The sequence below is a fragment of the Ctenocephalides felis genome, unplaced genomic scaffold (assembly GCF_003426905.1).
Source record: "Ctenocephalides felis isolate EL2017-DRISC unplaced genomic scaffold, ASM342690v1 CF-g0.4_SCAFFOLD_03572, whole genome shotgun sequence".
Taxonomy (NCBI): Eukaryota; Metazoa; Arthropoda; class Insecta; order Siphonaptera; family Pulicidae; genus Ctenocephalides; species Ctenocephalides felis.
Genome location: NW_020539726.1, coordinates 15,189,375 through 15,211,995, shown reverse-complemented (window position 1 = coordinate 15,211,995; position 22,621 = coordinate 15,189,375). Strand labels below are relative to the sequence as shown.

Below are 22,621 nucleotides of genomic sequence, written 5' to 3'. Positions count from 1 at the left end.
AACTCTTTTAGATAAGCTTTATATTTTCAAAACCAAAAAATTAAAGCTTTATATACATATTTATAATAAATATATTTGACCCGATTCATGGTTTTACTTCAGGATGTGTTCCGACGGAAGAAGAATTGCAATCATCGCAACAAAATGTACAGAACGTGAATTCCGAACATTGTTCATTTGGCCCATTTCTTGCCATTCATGTTTGAAATGATATTACTTGGAAGGTATTGCAAGACTGCTGCTTAAAATAAATAATATTTTCAATTTTCTTTATGTATCTGTTATAATTTCAACTAAAACGTAACTAGTTATTATTGGTATATTTTGTAACTTGAGTTGAGGCAAGTTACATGAACTTCCCGATATGTGTAAATAATCGACTTAAGCAATAAAAAATAAATTAATTTATGAGTATAATTGCCTGTAATTAGTATTATTGCCTGTAATAAATTAATTTATGAGTATAATTTCCTGTAATGAGTATTATTGCCTATAATTGAAAACGAACGAACACGTTAGCTCGGAGTATTTTCTATAAGCAAATTTTTACGAATCAATAATTTTTATAATTGAACCAGTTTCCGTAGGACTTCAATGGTTTAGTATGTTCATTAATACCAAGTATACTCTATCGTTATACCAAGTGAATAGTCTAATTTAAATTTTAAAAAACGTCAAAAAAACTACTCATTTTCTCAAACTTTGATGAATTTTTAAATTAAACTTTGACCATGATATATATCGCCAAAAAAAAGTTCCATAAAAATCGGCATAATTTTTTTTTTAACAGTTAATTACAAGAATATGGCTCGGTATATTTTCTCCTAAAAGTAATCAGTATCATTCCAACCTCACCTAAAACTAATAAATATCATTCTCAACTAATATCTTTCGAACAGTTTTTGATTTTTAAAATTCGATTCGGTAGTATGAGCGAATCGGATTCTTTTATGAAAACATAAACTTCCCCTTCGGGAAGTTAAAATTCTACATTAATGCGATATTAATTTAAAAAATGTAAAAAAATTAAATTGTATTATCATTTATTCCGCATAATAAGCAAAGTAACAGTAAATATGTTTATATTTTATGTTATAAAAAAACTACAAACTACCAAAAAGGGTTTAAATCCCATGTTTATAAAATTGTAATTTGTTACCGCCTTAAAGTTATTAATTTTTTCTTTTTATACATGAAAAACAGATTCAAACCAGCTGCTCCAGAATTACTTTTGAGAGGATTTCAAGCAATAGACGTTGAAAATAAGGGCTACCTTACACCCGATTATTTAAAAAATTTGCTCACAACGCAAGGAGAAGTTTTATCAGAGGTAATACATGCATTTGCAACAGTGACGAAAAATGTCCATCAATGTTTTTTTACTAAAAATACGGTTGTAATGGTTTTGTGATACCCAAACTATCTAAGCCGTTTTCCAAAAGCATGGTAAATCGATACAAACAATTATGATTTCGATTTTTTGTGTAATTGAATAACATGAAAAGTCAAAAAAATAATATGAATCATGAATAGTTGATTTTTTGCCTAAAAATTGCCATAACGACTGAATTATGTAATTGATAAGACAGAAGTGTATGAATCAATATGAACGAGTTGAATTTTTTGCCAAATTGATCGACATTACTGTAGAATAGGGTATGGAAAATGTATAACGCTGTCTAATTGTTAATAATAAGTATAATAAATTTAACTTAAGTAATTTTAAACAACCAATTAAAAAAGTTTTCGTGCGAATATTGTTAATGGCATTTTTGTTTCATTCAAATTAGGAAGAAGTATCAGATTTATGCGCATCGCCGTCGACCCAAGCACAGGAAACATTCCATTCGAATTCTGTGTCAGCAAACTAAAGGTAATTTTATCAAGCTATTTTAGTATTGGTCCAATGTCTTTAATCGTAACTGCTTCGATTTTGAATTTTCAGTTCATTCCTAAGCCATTAACTGATATTTACTATCTGGCAAAAGCCTCTATGGAAGAAAAACCAAAAACGAGACGGTACAGTACGTACAGGCAAAGTGTTATACAGCAATAAAGAGATTCATAAAAATTAGCATCCTCCATTAAATTTTTTGTATCTTGTTGAAAAGATGTGAATAAATAATATTCAGTATAAATAAATAATAAACAGTATAATTATGCTACATACACAATCATAACGCATTTAAATTAATTAATTTTAATTATTAACTATATAACCAAACCTTCCTATCTTTCGACTAAAAGGAATATTGATATTCTAGACCAGAAAAAACACACTTAGATAACTTATTAGTTATTGACCAAAAAATAATCATAATTTCTCCCTACAACATATAGTTCCATATAAGCATAATCGCCTATTATATGATAATAGATGGGTTATTCCAATTTTATTAATAAGTAATAGCAAAGATTCATTTTGAATCCAGACAAATCGCAAAAATCGAAACATTGCGGACAAAGACCTGATTCTGGAACAAATATTGCTTCTAGAAAGAAACGGATAGCCAGCCAGGTGGAAATATCCCAATGTACAAAAAAAAGTAAAAAAATTAAATAGTTACTTAACAACAAAAAACCAAAATAATACCTTGCTGTCTTGATGAAATAATCACTTAGGTACTTACCTAGGGTGCTTATTGCCTGTCTTGAGCTTTCATTTATCACATGCAGATTGATCTGAATGTTTCATGTGTCCAGACTTGTTTATGTATCATAAAGCAAAAACTCAAAGAACTTATTCAGCAGCCAAAAATATTATTTGAATAGATCATCAAGATGTTGTTTTTGTGTTTCTAAAGCTGGTCCTAGTACATAATCTGGCATGAAGATTTGGTGCTATCAGTTTGAATCCTAAATATTATCCAATGTTGTAAAAGTGTGTACTACATGAAAAAAAGCATGTTCATATTGTCACAATTTAGTAAAATAATATATAATATATTAACAATATAAATGTTAATATTGAGATTTTATATAATACCTACATGAACAACCAAATATCTGATATTTCAGTTTGAACATTAAGTTCATCTCAATTTTCAATGTAACCTCTGAAGAATTTTCTTATATTGGACTGAACCAAAATAAAATTTAACTGAAATATGTGCTTCAAAATTTCAATTATTAACAATTGTTTCTTTAATTGGATTGTTTTTTAATGCCTTTTATAAAGCAGCAGTTACCTTTTGTTTGAATTGATATAAAAATGATAATAAAATAACATTTATGGAGAGTAGTATTGATAGATATAAAATATCAAACTTACCTATTTTAAAAATATCACATTTCTGAAAAACAATAATAAGGTTAAATCTAACATCACATAGTAATTTTGATAAATAGTTGAATAACTAAATTACAAATTTAGAAAAATGTACAAGGCAATATAAAGGATTTGTTGACAAAATTAATTTCATTATCAAAATATTTTAACATTTCTCAAAAATATGAGATATTAAAGACTTAATGTTGAGAAATATACTTTCATCAATTGTCAAAATTGATAATTTTAAGACTTGGGCAAAAAATTAATAGATAATTCAAATATCAAATAAACACATTTATAGCATATTGTTTATATAATAAGTCGATGTTTCTGTAATACAGATTCGTTGTAATGTTCATTACACATTCATGTATATAAAAAGAAAAAACGAAGCTTGCAAAATACAGAATTATTCATAACAGAAACTGTACCAAAAAAATATGGTATTTATAAATAAAACATTGTATAAAAATAATAAACTGGCTTTATAACAATTTATAAATATATAAATTAGCTAAGACTTGTGTGTGTATATATTATTTACTATAATTTAAAATCTTCAAATTAAATCATTTAGAATACTATATGAACTGCACTCTGATATATGCATAAAATTTTCTCAAATTTGGTATATTCGATCACAACATAAATAATTTTTAGTATGAGAAAATTTCATTTTTAATTAATAAAATTGTTTTCTAGTATTAAATATATACACACGCACAACTAGAAGATTATAATATTTAATTAAAATCAGATAAATGCTGTAATGACATTGAATTTAAATTAAAGCAACGATATTCTTTGCTATCACCTGAAACATTATTGAAAATTATCAGCATGAAAACTAATTGATTTTATCCTTGTCCCTTTTGTAAAATAAATAAAAAATGATATCATACACTGTCTGTAGAGGAACAATATATTACGCAATCACTATTGTTATGATAATAAAATACATATGAACAGTGAATTTAATAAGTTACACATTGGATTGATTCTTTTAGATTGAAATATTTTATTTAAAGTTTGTGTTTTAATTCATCTTTAGACATATATACTGATCAATTATCAAAATTATTTATATGTAGTAAGAAAATTTGTTTAATTGAAGTTTATTATTAGCTTTGATAAATAATTTAACTTGATCACTGTCTCAATTAAAATCTATGCCAATATCTTTCCTTCATTCTGATTTCTACAATTTTTATAGGTTATTGTAATAAACAAATTTACACTTTTTATAACAATTAAATTAAGAAGAGTTTATTATATTTGAAACTGCAATTTAATATAACTACATAATGAAAAAATCACTGATCATAACAATTATAAAGTCTTTTCTTTATTTCATGTTTAAATTAATTAATATTAAGCAAGCACACTATGGTTGAGCGTTTTTCTTAGTTATATTACTATTCCACAGAGTCCTCAAATATAAATAATTCATTCACTCAAACACATCTTCAGGATATGATAAAGATATCAATCTTTCTCTGTTCCTTAATATGAACTTACAATATTCCAAAAGTTAGTCACTGCAAAATGAGATGTAAACATTACATTTCATCAGTAAAGCAACGCTATATTGATTATCACAATTTTTTCAACATAAGCTATCATTTCAGACAGCCTTCTAATAAAAACAGGAACAAATTTTGTCGATTTGATAAAACACCACCGCACACCAATATTCATAGCACTAGTATCCATTTCATTAGTTTTATTAAAGAATCACAAAAATCGCACTTTCAGCTAAATGTACTCCACATACATTATAACAGTATGATAACAAGTTGACACTACTTTTGGGAGAATTTTATGACTATCAGCAATGAATCCCTTTCGACTTCTAAGATGAACTCGAAGCATTCATGTTGCCAAACATTCCCGCATTGAAAGTAGTTTGTCCATGTTGCAAGCTCTGTTGAGCTTGCGCTTGGGCCTGCTGCGCTTGTTGTGAAACTTGTGCCTGTCGTCCATGCTTTGGCACTGGTGGTTGCAGATATTCATGTCTTGATAATGACAGCACATCCATCCTACTCTCTTTACTATATGATAAACAACCCCGAATAAAACTCTGAAAAGTTAAAAGCCAATAATTATAATAATTTTATATATATGATTTCAATTTGCAGAACTAAAAGCTTCAATTTGTTCTCAGAACTCATTTGATTTTTCATTTGTAAATATTTTTTATATTTTATTTTTATGTTTATAAAAATTGTTTGAATTGAAAGTGCTCGAGTCAAAGACTCTTAAATAATGAATATTTATATATTTATAACAAAGGCATTATCTAATTCTAGTTCTAAGTCAACTGTTAGTATTAGTTCCAATATTAGAATATTAATATTCTTCAACTGGATAATGCCCAAAAATCAAAGCTGTTGTACTAAAGTCTAATATATGTTAATGACAAATGTATTATTTTATGGTTTATCAATAGAGATGTCTACCTTTGCTTCTTGCGTCACAGTGGGTTTGTTTGCAAATTGAACATCAGTCGCCTTAAGTATAGTATTTTCTTCTAAAATTGTAGCTTGTGATTGATTGTGTCCAAATGGCTTCTTTCCATAAAGACATTGATAAAATATTACACCTACACTCCAGACGTCGACCTTTGATGATATTTTAGGAGGATTTTTGCCAACAACAAAACATTCAGGAGGTAAATACCTGGGAAACAAACATGTTTGATAAGGTAATTGATAAAATTGCACTTTATCTACAAATAAAGATTAAAATTATTTAAATAATAATAAAATAATAATAAATCGTTTAAATCATATTCATGTGTTTTTCAACAAGTTGTATTCAATATTTAATGAAAAATGTTAGAAATAAAACGTTTTTCAATAACTAGAATAAATGGTTGTTAAAAAATAAAAAAAGAGTATTTGTAATTAGTTCTGATTAGTTAATTTACCAGTATGTTCCAGCTCCTTGAGATGTTAGATCCATCCCATGATCTGGATTGTAATTTTCTTCATCCATGACTTTAGATAAACCAAAATCAGTAATTTTGATTTCACCACAGACATTACCTTCCGTTAATAGAATGTTTCCAGGTTTTAAATCATAATGTATTACAGGCGGCTTGATTTCATTCAAATATTTTAATGCCGAAACTACTTGCATGACTATTGATCGAGCTTCCCTTTCTGGTATAGTCTTGTGCTATAAATATTTGTTTTTTAATAAGTTAGATAATTTTTCTTAATATAAAAATTTATGCTATTAATATAACTATAATTTTATTAATAGCATAATAGATATCAAATGCGTTTTCTTACAAACCTGTTTCAAATAAAAATCTAAATCATGACCATCACAGTATTCCAACACAGTACAAAATGAATTGGCATCTATTTCAAAAACATCATATAATTTAACAACCCTTGGATGATCTAAGGCCTTATGAATATTATATTCCCGAAGTGCATGCCTGTAAATAATTCACATATATAACAGCACATATTTATAATTGATAAAAAATAAAAAATGTTATACAAAAAAAATTATATATAGTTATCATTGTATCAAAACATCAAAATCAGATTGTAATACAAAGATGAGTTAAATTACTTGATTAGCTCAATTGCAATTAAAATCATATTGTTCATGAAGACTCACTTTATGTAATTGGCTTTCTTATCTTCCTTCCAGTCTTTATTCAATTGGTGAACTTTACATGCAACATATCTTTGTTCTTTAAGGTCAAATGCTTTGTGTACTTCTGAAAATCCACCTTTTCCTAATAACATCAACAATAAATATCTTTCATTGAGTACGGGATGAGAGTTGAAACGCGATTGATCTTCATTATGAATACGCTTGAGTTCACGAATGTGTAAATTTCTTTCTCTTTCCAACTTTTCCATTTCTAATTGAAGATCAGCATCTTCTTTTTTGAGAGCACTTTGTCTTAACTAAAATAATAAGGATTTTACATAAATTTTAAACATTTTTGTAGCCAATTAAAATTAAGTGAATAGACAGAAAGTTTCAATTTTCGCTTCTAGCTCAATACAGAATACATGTATATATTTCATATATAAAGAATATTTATTTACTATCAAATGTTGTGATTTATAATTCTTACTTTAATTGCATAATTGAAACAAAATTACATTTAAAAAATTCATGAGTGAAAATTATAATAGTTTAATATTCTACAAGATATGAAAAGATAAGTACACTAAAAAATCTGTAATAAATATACTGAAATTTGACTTGCATGTTGAAATCTATCGCATTAAGTTATGAAAAAATATAATTCATGATAAATTAGTATTCATAAATCATAAAATTTCAAGCCCTATTTAATATTATTTATGCAGCAAATAATGCTGATTATTTTGATGATTGCAGTAGAAATGAATCTGGTAATTTATTATGCATTTATCTGGGATATGAATCATGTTACAAATATTCAAAACATAAATATATAGATGTGGAATTTACCGCGCGACTCACTTTGAGGATCTCATCGCTTTCATAATATTCCTGCCAAGAGAATCCTCCTGGTACAGGGTCTGGTTTCAGAAATTGATTTTGTGACTGAGATTCACTACCATTTAATAATCCTGCGGAGGTTTGTTGTAAATTTGCTGCAGTTGTAGATGAATTATGTCTCTTTCGACTAGTGTCAGTATTTGGAGGTCGCTTTTTTGACAATAATTTCTTTTGCCTATCTATTTCTTCCCGCTCTGCCGTTATTTCTTCTTGCCGCCTGCATTTTTTTAAATAGATTAGTTTTAGTAAAATGTATGTGTTAATTTAAATTTTATGCAATATTAAATTAACTGCTCATGTAATTGTATATATGGAGCCTCAAAAATAAAGTGTTCTTCAAATAATATTCTAATATTTTGTTCAATCTTAAGATTTATGTAATCCTCATAAACGCTTTGAACTCACCTTTGCAATTCTTGAAAAGCATAGCCGTCCGTCCAGTTTTCTTGAAATGTAGCACCAACCCTTTGTGTCACAAATTGTCCTAACCTTAACCTGTTTTGCATGCACCTTTGTCTCGCTTCTTTCTTTTCTATATTTGACTTTTCTTTTAATAATTTTTTGACAACATCAACACATTTATTACTGTGCGACTTATGTTGTTCTAAAGCCTAAAAAAAATGAATGTATAAAAAAATTATTTGAAGATCTAGCTTTTCTACTATATAAATGCTATGCAAACCTTTTGCAGAGTTACAATTTGTTGTTTCTGCTCTTCTATGGTCCTATTCTGATCTTCAATTTTATTGTTACGAGCTTCCAAGTCCGTAGAAGTTTGCGTCTCAAATTCCTGTATTCGATGACAAGTTAAATCAGTCTGTAAAGGCAGGCAGATCATAATTAACAGTTAAACTTAAAAAAATGAAGATTTTTGTAAAAGGCTGAATATATATAAATTAGAATTTAAATAACTATGTACTACAAACCAGAGAATGAAGTGATACCTGTATTAATTTGGGTGCCATTGGAGGCATTGCAGATACTGCAAGATTTGGGATAGATTGAGGCCGCCCAGGAGCAGATTTATAAAAATCTGGTGGTCCAGGAACTCCTGAAGGCAGCAACGGTTGCGGACTTGGAGGAAACTGCAATGACAAAAGAAAAATTGTAAATTATATAACATGATCAAAATGAAAAATAGACTAGGTAATAAATATGATCATATTAAAGTTTTTATAACTGGATTTCAATTTTTTGTTAAAATATATCACAATAAAATAGCGATATCGGACAATCGTCAATATTCTTTAAATGCTTGATGTTTTATTTATAAAAATGATATTGAAAATAGTATGAAAACTAGTAAATATATAAAGCTTATAGCGGTATATTTCCATTATTTCCAGTTAGTGTCATTTATAGAAAATCGTGATAGTAAGCAATTAATTAATTAAAAAAAGATCGATTTTTACACTCTTCGCTCACCATTGGATAGGCTTGTTGTGGCGAGGGACTCTTGGCGCCCGGCGTATGCTGCCTAATCGGACTGCTACCGGGATGTTTTTGGAAGTATTCGTTGATTTTCTTGTTATCATTATTTTGGCCCCTAGATCCTTTAGTGACTCCCGTTAGCGGCTGTCCGACCAGCGGTTGTGAGGCGATGGGGATAATGCCACCTGACACAACCAGAGGTCCTACAACGCCGCCCGCCGACGTCACAATAGAGTTAGAGTTTTGTGCTCCGCTGTCATCCAGCTTCCGCTTGCGTTTTCGCTCGCTAGGCGCTCGAGGCAGTTTTTCGGGCGTTAATTCGGCTTCCTTGTCGCTATGTGACGAGCCTGAAGTAATAATGGAAACATGTAGAAACACCAATATATATATATATATATATATATATATATATATATATATATATATTGGTATATATATATACCAATATATTTGTGTGCGTGTGTGTATATATTATATGTACCTTGCATTTGTGTGTATGTAACAAAGAATAAAATAATCGGGAGCTCTAAACTAAACATACAGAACGCACAAATCACGGAAGGCAATGAATGTAAAGCATATATTTTTATGAAATCATTTATGCGACTCTTTTTCTTAACCTTTTCATCACTCAGAGCATTTATTTATTAAAAAAAATAGAATTAGAATTGTGTAAATATTGAATATAATATAATATAAGACTAGTGGGGTGCATGGCATCGTGCCTTAAGGCAAATTGCTGGAACTTCCCGTACCGTAATTAAAAATTTACACAAAATGTGTAAACCGCACGGAACCCAAAAAAAATTACACATAATGTGTACACATTATTAAAATCTCTATAAAATATCTGATAATTTGATGTACATACGCCCACCCAATAAACATTTTTGACTGCCAAATGACATTCTTTTTACTTATTTTTATTGAGAGTCCATAACCGCTGAACCAGCTTTCCCAAAAATTCAATCAGTTCTTCATCTTGTCAATACAAGTAAAATGTTTTTTGAATTATTAAAATCGAACGCTCCGTTCTCATAAAAACGGAGTTAGCGTTCTTTGTACTTTTTGCCTCGTATCTACGGAACGGCTAGAACTGCCTTCGCCAAAAACTAATCAGCGCGTCCCCTTATCAATACGAATCGAATGATTTTTGAATTATTCAAATGGGTTGATCGGTGTTCTCGAAATCGTCGACGAAAATTTGTATCCGCACACACACACACATATGCGATACATATGTGATCAATGCAGGTTGTTATTTTGAAATGTCCGGTCTAGGTGCCACTATTTAAAATCATATTTTTTGATAGCAAAGTTTGATTGATAGTATTAATTATTTTTAGCAAAGATTGCGGTTTTGTTAATTTAGTTTGATTTCTAACTTTATTATCTAACATAAATCATAATTTAATAAACATTTCGTAAAATATTTTTTGATTTATTTATAAATAACCTTAGGTGTCCGCCACTTGGGGACTTTCCCCTACATCCATTTTTTAAAGTATGCCAAAATGTTCAAAAACTTCTGAAAAGTAAAGATATATAAAAATATTCATTTTCGATTTTTTTGCCATTACTATAACTTACCCTACGGGAAGTTAATAACACCAGATCCACAAAATATAAAAGTTGTCTCTATTTAATGTGCGGCATATGTTTTCCAGTATAGTTATTACCGTTGCACAAATTTAAAGTCAAAATTTGGGGTCAATTGACAAAAAAAACAACAGAATCCCCAATCTAGTAATTCTTTTGCATAATAATCAATATCTTATTATTTCCGTCGTTTCCTAGCCCCTTTTATCATAAATGACTGTGGAGTTTCAATTTAATGATCTATTGAGCTTTTTTTGTATAATTCAGCAGTTATTTGCAAACATTTCCTCCCCATTGCCCTGGTTAATGTGCAACCATATTTGAAATTTGAATATCCGAAAATGGGTTACTACAAGAAAAATTAATAGAACATTGAAGTGAATACTCAATAGTCATTTAAGGTAGGTAGAAGGAACCATGAAACGACATGCAATTAAAAAATCTATTTATAGGGAAACTCTGAAACTTAACAGAACAAACTTGATAAACATTGGTGAAACTGAAACCCATTTTCAAAAAGATTTCACTTGGAGGTATATAAAAGCAACCTCAATTCAAATATCGTATGTTCTATAATTATACATAGGCGTTATGTTGCTTTGTAGAATGAAAATATTATGCAAATTATTTTGCATAACAAAACTCACGTGTAAATAATTGAATTATTTGTAAAATCAATTAGTGCTCCAAATAGCAAATTTTTTTAATTGTTACTATATTCTTAACATTTGATCTTGTTATCATAAGTTTTCAATAATGAAAACATCCATATACGAATTGAAAAAAAAACAGATCTCTATATTCCACTCTGTGTTATTTTAATAATAATTTTAATAAATTGCATAATTCATATATTTATATTCAGGGCGTTTTATAAAAAAAGAAACCCGTGTTGTAATTGGTGTTCACCAAGTTTTAGTTTACCACAATTTGCATATAATTAAAATAATTTACGGTTACGGATACCAAAAACGTTCGATTTATTTTCTGTATTATCAATTTGTACCTATTTTCTCATAGTATACAATATGTTCTAAATTTTTCGTACTAATAATTATACCAGAAGTTCACAATATTTGAAGCTTTAAATTGACTTAAAAATTACCAATAATTTCTATCATAATTAATAATATGAACTATTTTTTTTATCAAACGGTTACTTGAGCCAAATTTTCTTTGCAAGTAATTATTCAGGCAAAACGAATATATTGATTATTACTTTCTAGGTAGTACTTTATGTATTTGCATAAAAAAACAATAATATATTTAATTTTGATAAAATGTCAGTGTTTCTGCAAGATATTCAACCAAAAAATGTTCTTGCCAATGCATGGAATTCATGACTCGTTTATATTGAATTTGCTTTATGAAAAAAGTAATACTTTAAATATTCATGTTATTATAATTGAGGTGAATATCCATTTAATTGACTAATACAAATCATGAAAAAAGCTCAAATTAATTTTATTAGGCAAAATATAATTTGTAATTATATATAAGCAATATTTATCATTTTTAAGTACTTTTATGCGAGCAAAGGTTAATCATCCGACTAAGAAAATGTTTTTTTTTCGAATCATTGACGACATAATTTATAATTTCGAGACCTTCACTAGGATCGTTATCAAAATGTTATTCAAATTACAATTGAATGTGGACTCGAATGATATATTAGCCGCAGATAAGAATAATTTAAAAACAACACAAATTCAATTGTCAGCAATGTGGTTTTTAAAATATAAAGCTGGAATGTAATATATATATATATATATATATATATATATATATATATATGTGTGTGTGTGTGTGTGTGTGTGTATATAAAATATAATTTTTTCGAAGTTGTTTTCAAATATGTACGTTTCGGCCTTCATTCAGTGGAAACTTCAATCCGCGCGTACAGATCGCATACATTTATGCTCCTAGCACTGAATAATTGTTCTTTATTGTATGTTGCCATGTATATTATATATAATTGTAATATTTATATTACAATACGACGATACTATGATGTTATACAGAATTCTTATAGCAAGGATTATCGGCGTCAGTTCTATTTCTTTGTTTTTATTTATTTACATATAGATTTAGCTATTAATTGAATTGTTTAAAGAATATCCCATTGAATTTTTTAAACATTTATTAGTTTATGTAATATGATTGCAATATTATTAATAAATATTCGAAAAAACGAAACGCAAACCATTTCCGCTTGTTATATTTTGAACTAAAACAAGAAAAAGTAATTTGTTCTGATAACGAAAATATTTCCTATAAGTGAAAATTATTGAGCCGCGTATAAATAGTTTAATGGTGATTCACGGGATACACATATGTGCATTATCGGGGAATGAATACTTTTCATGAAAGATTTTTCAAATGGTTTCTAAAGGGAATAACAAAAAACCGTGATTTTCGTGCATTTAGATGAAGATGCATAGATATAGACGGGTGTCACTCCTACTGGTACAAAGCCACAAAACTAACTGCGCATATACATTTTTACTGTTTGAACAAACAGATTCCCAAACATACGACTTAGAAGTCGCATTAGATGGAGTCTGCGTTATAATATACGAACCGATGTCCTTTATATCATTGGGACGAGGAAGAGGTTAAGAAAGCGTTCCATATGTAATCGATCGCGAATTCTCTATTCGCAAAGACGAAGCCTACACTATAGCTACATACAAACACACATTTAAAACGCCACTCAAGTGACATGAACCCATACATACGGAGGCTTATGCTATATACTTACAATCCACAGCGACAACAGCTTGCGAATTACAACTTGTCAAAAAATACTGCATCGCCGAACGGGTTTCTTATATTTTCAAAATATCAATCGAAACCAGCAACCACATCACGCCTATAATTGACACTGAATGATTTTAATACGTAGATCATCCGTCATAATAGCCAAACGTATAACTGCAGCCGAGTTGACAAAAACTTCGACAAACGGTCGACGTCCAGTAGAAATGCGACTTGACAACATCGCTAGAGCACAGCACAAACGCGAAATCTATACACACATTCAATGTCCAAGGTTGTATGCGTGCATTTATAAATGGTTATTTATTCGTGTTATAATGATGTAATATATGCACATGTAGAAATATTTTTGATAAGGTGCAGACCGTAAACGGTATCCGCAACCGTACAGGTAGAGAAGTGTTTTACTAGTGCAACTGACTGACGAAATCGATTGTAGTTCGTGTATGTACCCACTGTACACAGCGTACACCCGCCGATGGATGGTGCGGTATAGTTTTGCTTCCCTTATAGCACAGCCCGCGGAATGGAAGGCTCTCTCCGATCATACCCACACACAAATCTGCGACAGGCGCTCTCTGTGTGAGTTCTTCATACTCATCCTCAACTGCATTGCACACATACGTGAACACATTTTCCAACATATGCAATATACAGCTTTACATACATACATACATACATATGCACAAAGTTCGCATAGCAACAACCTACATCATTCTATATGTATATATTTTCAACAATATATCTACCGAAAGGATATACGCACATATCTGCAGAACAGCACATCCGTGGAATCCACCCAAATTCAATAATGCTACTTCTCGATGCTAATATCGAATATGCCCTCATGTTATTTCACGATACCATAAGAAAAATTAGAAATAATTAGGATAACGAGCAAGCGAACAAAATATTGCATTCTATTTTTATTTCTATCAATATAGAACAAAGTCTTTAAAACTTTGCACATAGAATCGAATTTCAAGCTGCAGCACAGTTATAGAAACCACTGATAAGGACAAAAATTCTTAAGAAATAATCTTGTCATAGTCATATTAAGTTATAGATTTGAGTAGAGTAGGAACTATCAAAAACGCTGGTACTTGAGCTTAGTAAAAAAAAGCTTCATCCTTGAACATCCAAATATGTATCATGAGCAAGCAAACAAAACATTGACCCCGTTTTTTTTCTCAATATAGAAGTCTAACAAAATCTAACAAAAAGAAGTCTAAAGCTTTGCACATAGAATAGAATTTCCGATAAGAACAAAAATTCTTAAAAAATATCTTGACGATAATTCCCTCAAATTAATTTTAGATTTGAGTACAAAGTATGAAGTGTTAGAAACGCTGGTTTCTAAGCTTAAAAAAAAAGGTTCATCCTTGAACATACAAGTGTGCATCATGAGCAAGCAAACAAAATATGCAATATTTTCTTCCCCGTTCTTATTTCTATCAATATAGAACAAAAAGAAGTTTTTAAAGCTTTGCACATAGAATAGAATTTCAAGCTGCTGCACAGTTTGGAAACCCCTGATAAGGACAAAAATTCTTAAAAAATAATCTTGGCCATAACTAATTCCCTCAAACTAGTTATTTGATTTGAGTAGAAAGTAGGAAATATTAGAAAAGCTTGTATCTGAACTTAGTAAAAAAAAAAGCTCATCCTTGAACATACAAGTATGTATCATGAGCAAGCATACAAAATATTGACCCCGTTTTTTTCTCTCAATATAGAACAAAAAGAAGTCTTTAAAGCTTTGCACATAGAATAGAATTTCAAGCTGCTGCACAGTTTGGAAACCCCTGATAAGGACAAAAACTCTTAAAAAATAATCTTGGCCATAACTAACTAATTCCCTCAAACTAGTTATTTGATTTTAGTATAAAGTAGGAAATAAGAAACGCTGGTAACTGAGCTTAGTAAAAAAAAAGCTTCATCCTTAAACATACAAGAATGTATTCATGAGCAAGCAACCAAATATTGCACCCCGTTTATATTTCTATCAATATGGAACAAAAAGAAGCCTTTAAAGCTTTGCACATAGAATAGAATTTCAAGCTACTGCACAGTTTAGAAACGCCTGATAAGGAAAAAAAATTCTTAAAAAATTATCTGGACCATAACTAACTAATTCCCTCAAACTAGTTATAGAATTGAGTAGAAAGTAGGATGTATTAGAAACCCTGGTACCTGAGCTTAGAAAAAAAAAGCTTCATCCTTGAACATACAAGTATGTACATGTTCATTGCCTGAACATAGTTATTTATAGGTGTTACAAAAAATTCCATGACTTTTTGTGCTTTTTGTCGAGTTTGAATAACATACTAACGTCATTCGTAGATTATCTTATCAGAATGATTGTAATTCGAACATATTTAACAAAAAAAAATCGATAATATTGCAATTATAATTCACAGCGATTCACGTAACATTGATTATTAGAATTCGGTAAAGCCTCAAATAGACTAAGTTCATTCATAGTAGATTCAAGTCATTTTGAAAATATCATACATAATATCATGCTTAGTAGTTTTAAATATACCTTAAACACACATACACATTGTATTATATATAAAATATTTTTTATTGGGTGCTCGAAGATTTCAAACCAGACGCACATTCTATATCTTTAAATTAAGATTTAAGAAGCTAAAATTTAAATTCAGAACAAATAACAAAAAGCAATAATCTCTCAAAAATTTAAGAACTTTTTCAAAAAGAAAGACGTGACCATCCGAAATCTCGAAGAAATATAGTTATAATGACATAACTGAAATAATATTAAAATCAAACTATTGTGTAGCTTTTAAATTGAAACTTTTTAAATTGTAACTTTTTAAATTGTAACTTTTTAAATTGTAACTTTTTAAATTGTAATTTTTAAATTGAAAAAAAAAACACGAAATTTACATCTGCTGTGTGTTCAAATTCATATCTTCTAACAAAATATTTTAACAAAAACGCAAAGTTCAACTTAGGTTTTTGACCTCTTTACTTATATTACTAGACATTGATAAGTTGCATTACAGAACCACCGACAGCAAGCCAGCTTTAACACACAAGAGAAAATACTATACACTTCTTACATTTTATAAATATTAGAAAAACCTAACAAGTTTATTCAATTACATTAACGGTATAAAACTTGGAATAAATCTTGCTATTGAGTTTATTTCTATATAAAATATATTTATATATTTTTATAATATTTATAATGTGTCAACTTACTTTGCAGTGCTTTCTAGAAAATTTCATTCCATTTAATATTTGTTTTTATTAATTGAATTTAATTTGATGTTCTGTAGCAGTATAGATAAGATTAACGTTGTTTATTACGTTATTTGATAATTTTATATAATCATACATAATAATAGTTATGATATGCAAAAGTTTGTATCTTTGTTGTATTCACCAGTGATGTGCATTTTCAATTTGCTCCCAAATACTGAGTTAAATAATGTTAATATTTACAATATAATTTCTAGAATTTTCTAAAATAATTGGTAAAAACGAAATCAAATAATAATTTCTGGTTTATCCCATTCATCATTTGCCATCCCGCACAAACTCTATAGAAATGTCTTGTATTCATTTAAAATGATTAAAATTATTTTTTATAACTTTACTTTCTTTCGTTCTTTAATATTTTCACTCGCAAAATATGTCTCGTTACATAAAATTCAAGAAAACTAAGAAAAAATCTAGTTTTTATATGCATACAGAATCCATAATATAAGTGTGGGAAGTAGTAATAAATATGAGAAAGTATAAACTCCCATCGTATAAAAATATATATTATTTATTCTTTATAAAATATTACTGATATACTATATACTACTATAATATACTACAATATTATATTTTTTAAGCATTATAATTATTTTATAGAATAAATGTCGATTTATTCATTCTTCTAAAAAAATATAAAATTTTTTTATGACCATTCTATATGTGTAGAAGTGTAAAAGTGTAATGATTTGAATAACAGTTTCTATTACTTTTGAAAAAAAAAGAGTGTAAGTATGTATGTAAAGATACATCACGTTTTTGTGAGGTTGGCTTAAACTTGTGGCGATTTAAAAATAACGCCCAATTCGTATTTTCAATAATCACAGTCCATTTGGTATATAGATCATCAAAAGTGTCATTTGAAGTCTAAAAAAAGTATTTAGACAAGTATATCATTATTGCGTATTTGTAGAGATTTCAATTGTATATGATAATATTAAAAGTATTTCACGTTGAAGACATAAGCTTTATTAATATAAAATATTTAAACTATTTGGTGAAAGAATTTCATCGACAAACGTAAAAATCTAAACCATTCACGTAGCTTCAGGTTCCTTAATAACACAAAAAATTTTACTCGCACATAATATTAAATACAGGAAAAAATAAATTATCTTTTATATCAAATCGATACTTTAGATTTTTTATAACGACATTACATACTCTCATTTAAAAGTGTTCATTCCACTCATATACAATAAATCGCACAAAATATAGATGAGTTAACCATTGGGTTATCATATGATATTAATGATAGTTCTGATAAAAGTGAGAATTTAAAAAAAATAGTTTGAATTATTATTTTCTTAAATACTGTTTAAACCAGTATTCAAATTTGCCATTTTCATATAGATTTTTGAAGTAAAAATTTTATTCATTTGATATTTGTTTATACCACAGAATGCTTGCCTAATTTGCCTAAAACGTAGGCATAAACTACCAATTCAGAAAAAACTCAATATTAAGAACATCTTAAAATTCTGTATTTTGCAACAAGTTGTATTTTCCACTTTTTGACAAAATCTTTTATAATCTACCAAATATTTCCCTTAAAAAGTCCATAAATTATTGTAGATGACGTATATTGTAGAAACATTCATTTGATATTGTAATATTTTACGAATATCTAACTTACCGGTGCTCATGTTAGAGTCCTGACTATGGACCGTCTGTTGTCCCGTGTGTGCAGTCGCTTGAGGCGCCATCTGCAGTTGCGAACCGGCGGACATCTAGAACAAAAACAATAAGGTTAGATAAAATAATTTGGGTTAAAAGTTTTGTTAAACAATATCAAGGAAATGACATTGCTCAATAAATAAATAAATTAGTTGGAAGTAGCATTTAACTTTAAAGCATAAACTTCCCGATACGTATCAACATAATCAACATAATCAATAAGAATTGAGATTCAGCTATTAAGTGTATTTTGTTTAACTCTTTATTTCGAAAATAAATATTTCGCTTCATTGAAAACGATTTTCAATTTATATCTTTGAAACTTTTTTATGATACATATAATTATATACTATGCAACACTATTAAATATTTAGGCGTGCACATCGATTCCAAATTAACATGGAGAACACAGATTGAAAATAAAAAGAAACAAATTCAACTGAAAATAAAAGATTTTTACTGGCTTTTTGGGAGGAAATCCGAAATTTTTCTAGACAACAAACTACTTCTGTACAAAGCTATAATAGAGCCCATTTGGACTTATGGAATCGAACTATGGGGTTGCTCTTGTAAATCAAACATAAACATTATTCGAAGGTCCCAGAACACAATTCTTCGCTAATGCGCTTTGATATATTTCGAACTTTTGCCTACATAAGGATTTGAAACTCTCTACATTCAACGAAATGATCAAAATTAGAAGTTCATCTTTCAACAATAAATTAATCCAGCATACAAATCATTTATATTATTATATTTATATTACTGTTATTATTTTATTTTATTTTAACTTTGTTTCGTTTTATATTGAATTTATTGTATTTTTTTGTATCATTCCTTTTTGTACTTATCAATATTGTAAATAAGATAACAAAGTCTTGATTAACAAAAATAAATTATAACAAAAAAATATATAATAATTTAAATTAAAAATTTGTTTAACATATTTCATTTCATCCTTTTCGTGTTCAAAAATTTATTTTATTTAAATATTTTAAACACCACAGAAGGTACAGATGCTTCGGCATAGATTCTGATTAGAATCGCTAGAACGCACGAAGAAATTCAAACTTTGATGAATTTTTTGACTTATAATATTTTAGTATGTTATATCAGACTATAAAATCCATTCCTATACAAAGTTTCATCAAAATTGTCAAAAAAAAAAACAAATTTCAACATTTAATTATGTAGAAACGGCTCGGCCGATCTTTACCAAAAACTAATCAAAGCGATTCCCAATCAATATCTTTTGAACAGATTTTGAATTTTTGATATTATACTTTTGGTCGATTGTCGCGCAAAACTAATCGATCCTAAACCTTAGGGGGCGTCTATTAATTACGTGAGCGAGTTTTTAAGGATTTTTAGACCCCCACTCCCCCTTGGTGATGTTTGGTGATATTCAAAATTACCCCCACCAAACATCACGTGTATTTTCAGTTGCGTGAAAAAACTGTAAAATTTTTGATTTTTTTTTAAATGTTTGAACTTTTTTTATAAAAAATAGTAAAAAAATAAATACACATGATATCTTGCTATACCCCTCCCTCCCCCACGTGATATTTCGTGATTTTTTGTCAAACCCCCCCCTCCCCCTAAAAACCTCACGTGATTAATGGACGCCCCGTTATCGAGTTATATCGAAAGGCTTTTAAATTTTCATTTTTGAGAAAACGTCGACGAAGGGTCAAAAATTGGCTTAAACACACATACTTTTTTATATTTGGCCTCTTTATATTCATGAAGCCATGAAACATCGAAGAAACATACAATTCAATTTCAAATCAGACTTATTCGCGAAACAAACCTCTCCTCTGGTAAGTTAACAAATGCGACATGCATTTTTTAATTTATGAAATCAATTCAACAATCGGTGTATAATATCGATCAAATAATATTTAGATAAAAAAGACGTCGATAAAATTATTAGAGAATAGATAAAATAAAATTTAATCTTTTTTTATTAATGATATAATTATTAAAAATAATAGTAAAAAATCCAAAAACAACTTACATTTATGCCGTACAAATAAATCTTTCGTGATTCAGAAAATTAAATATTCAATATAGATTAAAATCGTCAACAATTTATTTAAATTAATTTTGTTTTAATTATAAAAACAAAATATTCTAAAATGTGGTAATAACAATAAAAAAAATCCCAGAAAAGGAAACCAAATACTTATTAATTAATTCGAAATAATTATTAATATCAACTTATTATAATAAACAGTTTCAATACAATAAACACAACAATCAGCATATAATAAAACATACAATTAATCCACTTCTAAAAACCAACAATCACAACAAACATGGCTGCCCTTGACGACCACGTGCTACAGCGTCAAATGGACATCACCAAAACATAGCGCGCGCGCAGATGTCAAAGGCCACGTGCCTTCGCGCGATGTTCATACACCGGATCATATGATGATTCGGTCTAGTCGTTAACCGTACCAAGTGAAGTAGTAGTGAACAAAGCAAAGGAAAGGCGAATTGGCGAACGCTGAACGCTGAACACGCTCGCGGCACACAAGTAGTGAGGAGTCTGGTAAAAAGATTATTTCATCGATATCGGTTATACTCTTGCAAAATATTTAGTTACAGATGACCTATTTTAAGTAATCAACTAAAATTTAGGGTTAGGGGAAAGTTTGTTAGTTTTCTAAAACATCTTTTTTCTTAATTATTAAAATTGCACCAAGAATTATTATAAAGTTACTATTCGTTAGATTTATATCGGATCAAATTAGTAATTCAGAAATCGGTTTGTAATAATTGAATAATGCAATAAATTAAATTTTTAACTTCCATTCAAAATGAAATAAATCCGCATTTATATTATATAAAAATTCAAATTATCGTTATTTCACAGATAAAAGCAGTATAAAGGAATCGCAAACACGTCCGCATTTCCATTACTTCAATATTAATTGTTTCCGCACTCCATAGGAGCGCCACTAACTGTAGTGCGTAAATTTACCCCTAGATTTAACCCTTCCACTAGCGAATTTCGATTCATATGAATTTTACCGCCTGATTAACTTAAATTAAAACAAAATATACGCGTATAAAATATATTTTCAATTAAATCAAATCACAAATTTATAAAATGAAAAAATATTACAATGAGTCATGAATTTGAGCATAGAAGACCATCTGTTGAGTGCGGAAAACACTAAAACAGAGTAAAGCACATTTCTTCGGTGTTTTATTTTATTCGAGTGATTTTGAATAATTGAAATCTGATATTTTAAAATGTGCTGAGAATGTTTCCAGGAAATTAAAAATTAAATATTTAATTATGAACTATAAAAAAATAACTCGTCCAATCCATTCACAAAACTAATGAAATTGGTTAAAAAAGATTTTGAATTATTGGAATCTAAAATATATAAACCTGGAACAAAACATTTTAATTATTAACACGTTGACCACCACGATAATATCAGAAAAAAAATCGCATAATAATTCAGTTAAAAATGCACCAAGAAAATTTAATGTGTCAAAGAAATTTTTTTTTGGAAAAATTCGTAGAGAAACATTATTTTTTATGTCAAACATATTTGTCCAACATTGCTCATGTAGAACTTTGACACATAAGACTGGCATCATCATTAAGGGGCACAACTAGTGTGAAATTTTCAAAAAATCGAATTTTCAATTTTTCCATATTTCGATAGGTTATACCTTAAAAATAACATATCAAAATTTTAAATCGATATCTTAAATAGTTTTTGAGTCACAGCCATTTAAAGAGTATACATATAGTATATAGTATAACGATCATTTAATCTTTAAACGCGTTTTTCTCGAAACAGCATTTTCCAAATTTGCTGCAGTGATTACTCAAAAACAAATTATCCGATCACTATCAATTTTTTTTTACATGTTCTATATATAGTTCTCCGTCAAATGAACTATCGATTTTTTGATCGGATCAAAAATCGAATTTTGGCAGTCCAAAAACGACCAAAATTTTGGGTCAAATTCGACTTTTTTTTAAAAAAACGCCGTCATTTTGTCCATTTTTGATTTTTTTTCTTTATC

The 22,621-nt window shown here is 28.6% G+C and overlaps 1 protein-coding gene across 4 annotated transcripts in view; it reads right to left on the bottom strand.

The window, feature by feature from the left end:
- Positions 1 to 4,587: 4,587 nt before the first annotated feature.
- Positions 4,588 to 22,621, bottom strand: part of LOC113387588 (serine/threonine-protein kinase tousled-like 2) — an 83,785-nt gene continuing 65,751 nt past the window's right edge. For 2 of the 4 annotated variants that reach the window (XM_026624927.1, XM_026624929.1), the window contains 11 exons: positions 18,525 to 18,618; positions 9,215 to 9,567; positions 8,734 to 8,874; positions 8,472 to 8,606; positions 8,195 to 8,400; positions 7,739 to 8,006; positions 6,908 to 7,203; positions 6,572 to 6,719; positions 6,201 to 6,451; positions 5,731 to 5,950; positions 4,588 to 5,351 (listed from right to left, as the gene is read on the bottom strand). In XM_026624927.1, coding sequence (XP_026480712.1) covers positions 5,124 to 5,351; positions 5,731 to 5,950; positions 6,201 to 6,451; positions 6,572 to 6,719; positions 6,908 to 7,203; positions 7,739 to 8,006; positions 8,195 to 8,400; positions 8,472 to 8,606; positions 8,734 to 8,874; positions 9,215 to 9,567; positions 18,525 to 18,618 — 2,340 coding nt within the window. In that variant the 3' untranslated portion in view covers positions 4,588 to 5,123. Of the gene's footprint in view, positions 5,352 to 5,730; positions 5,951 to 6,200; positions 6,452 to 6,571; positions 6,720 to 6,907; positions 7,204 to 7,738; positions 8,007 to 8,194; positions 8,401 to 8,471; positions 8,607 to 8,733; positions 8,875 to 9,214; positions 9,568 to 13,580; positions 13,796 to 18,524; positions 18,619 to 22,621 lie in introns of those variants that run through there. The other 2 variants (XM_026624928.1, XM_026624930.1) reach the window with 2 other exon arrangements.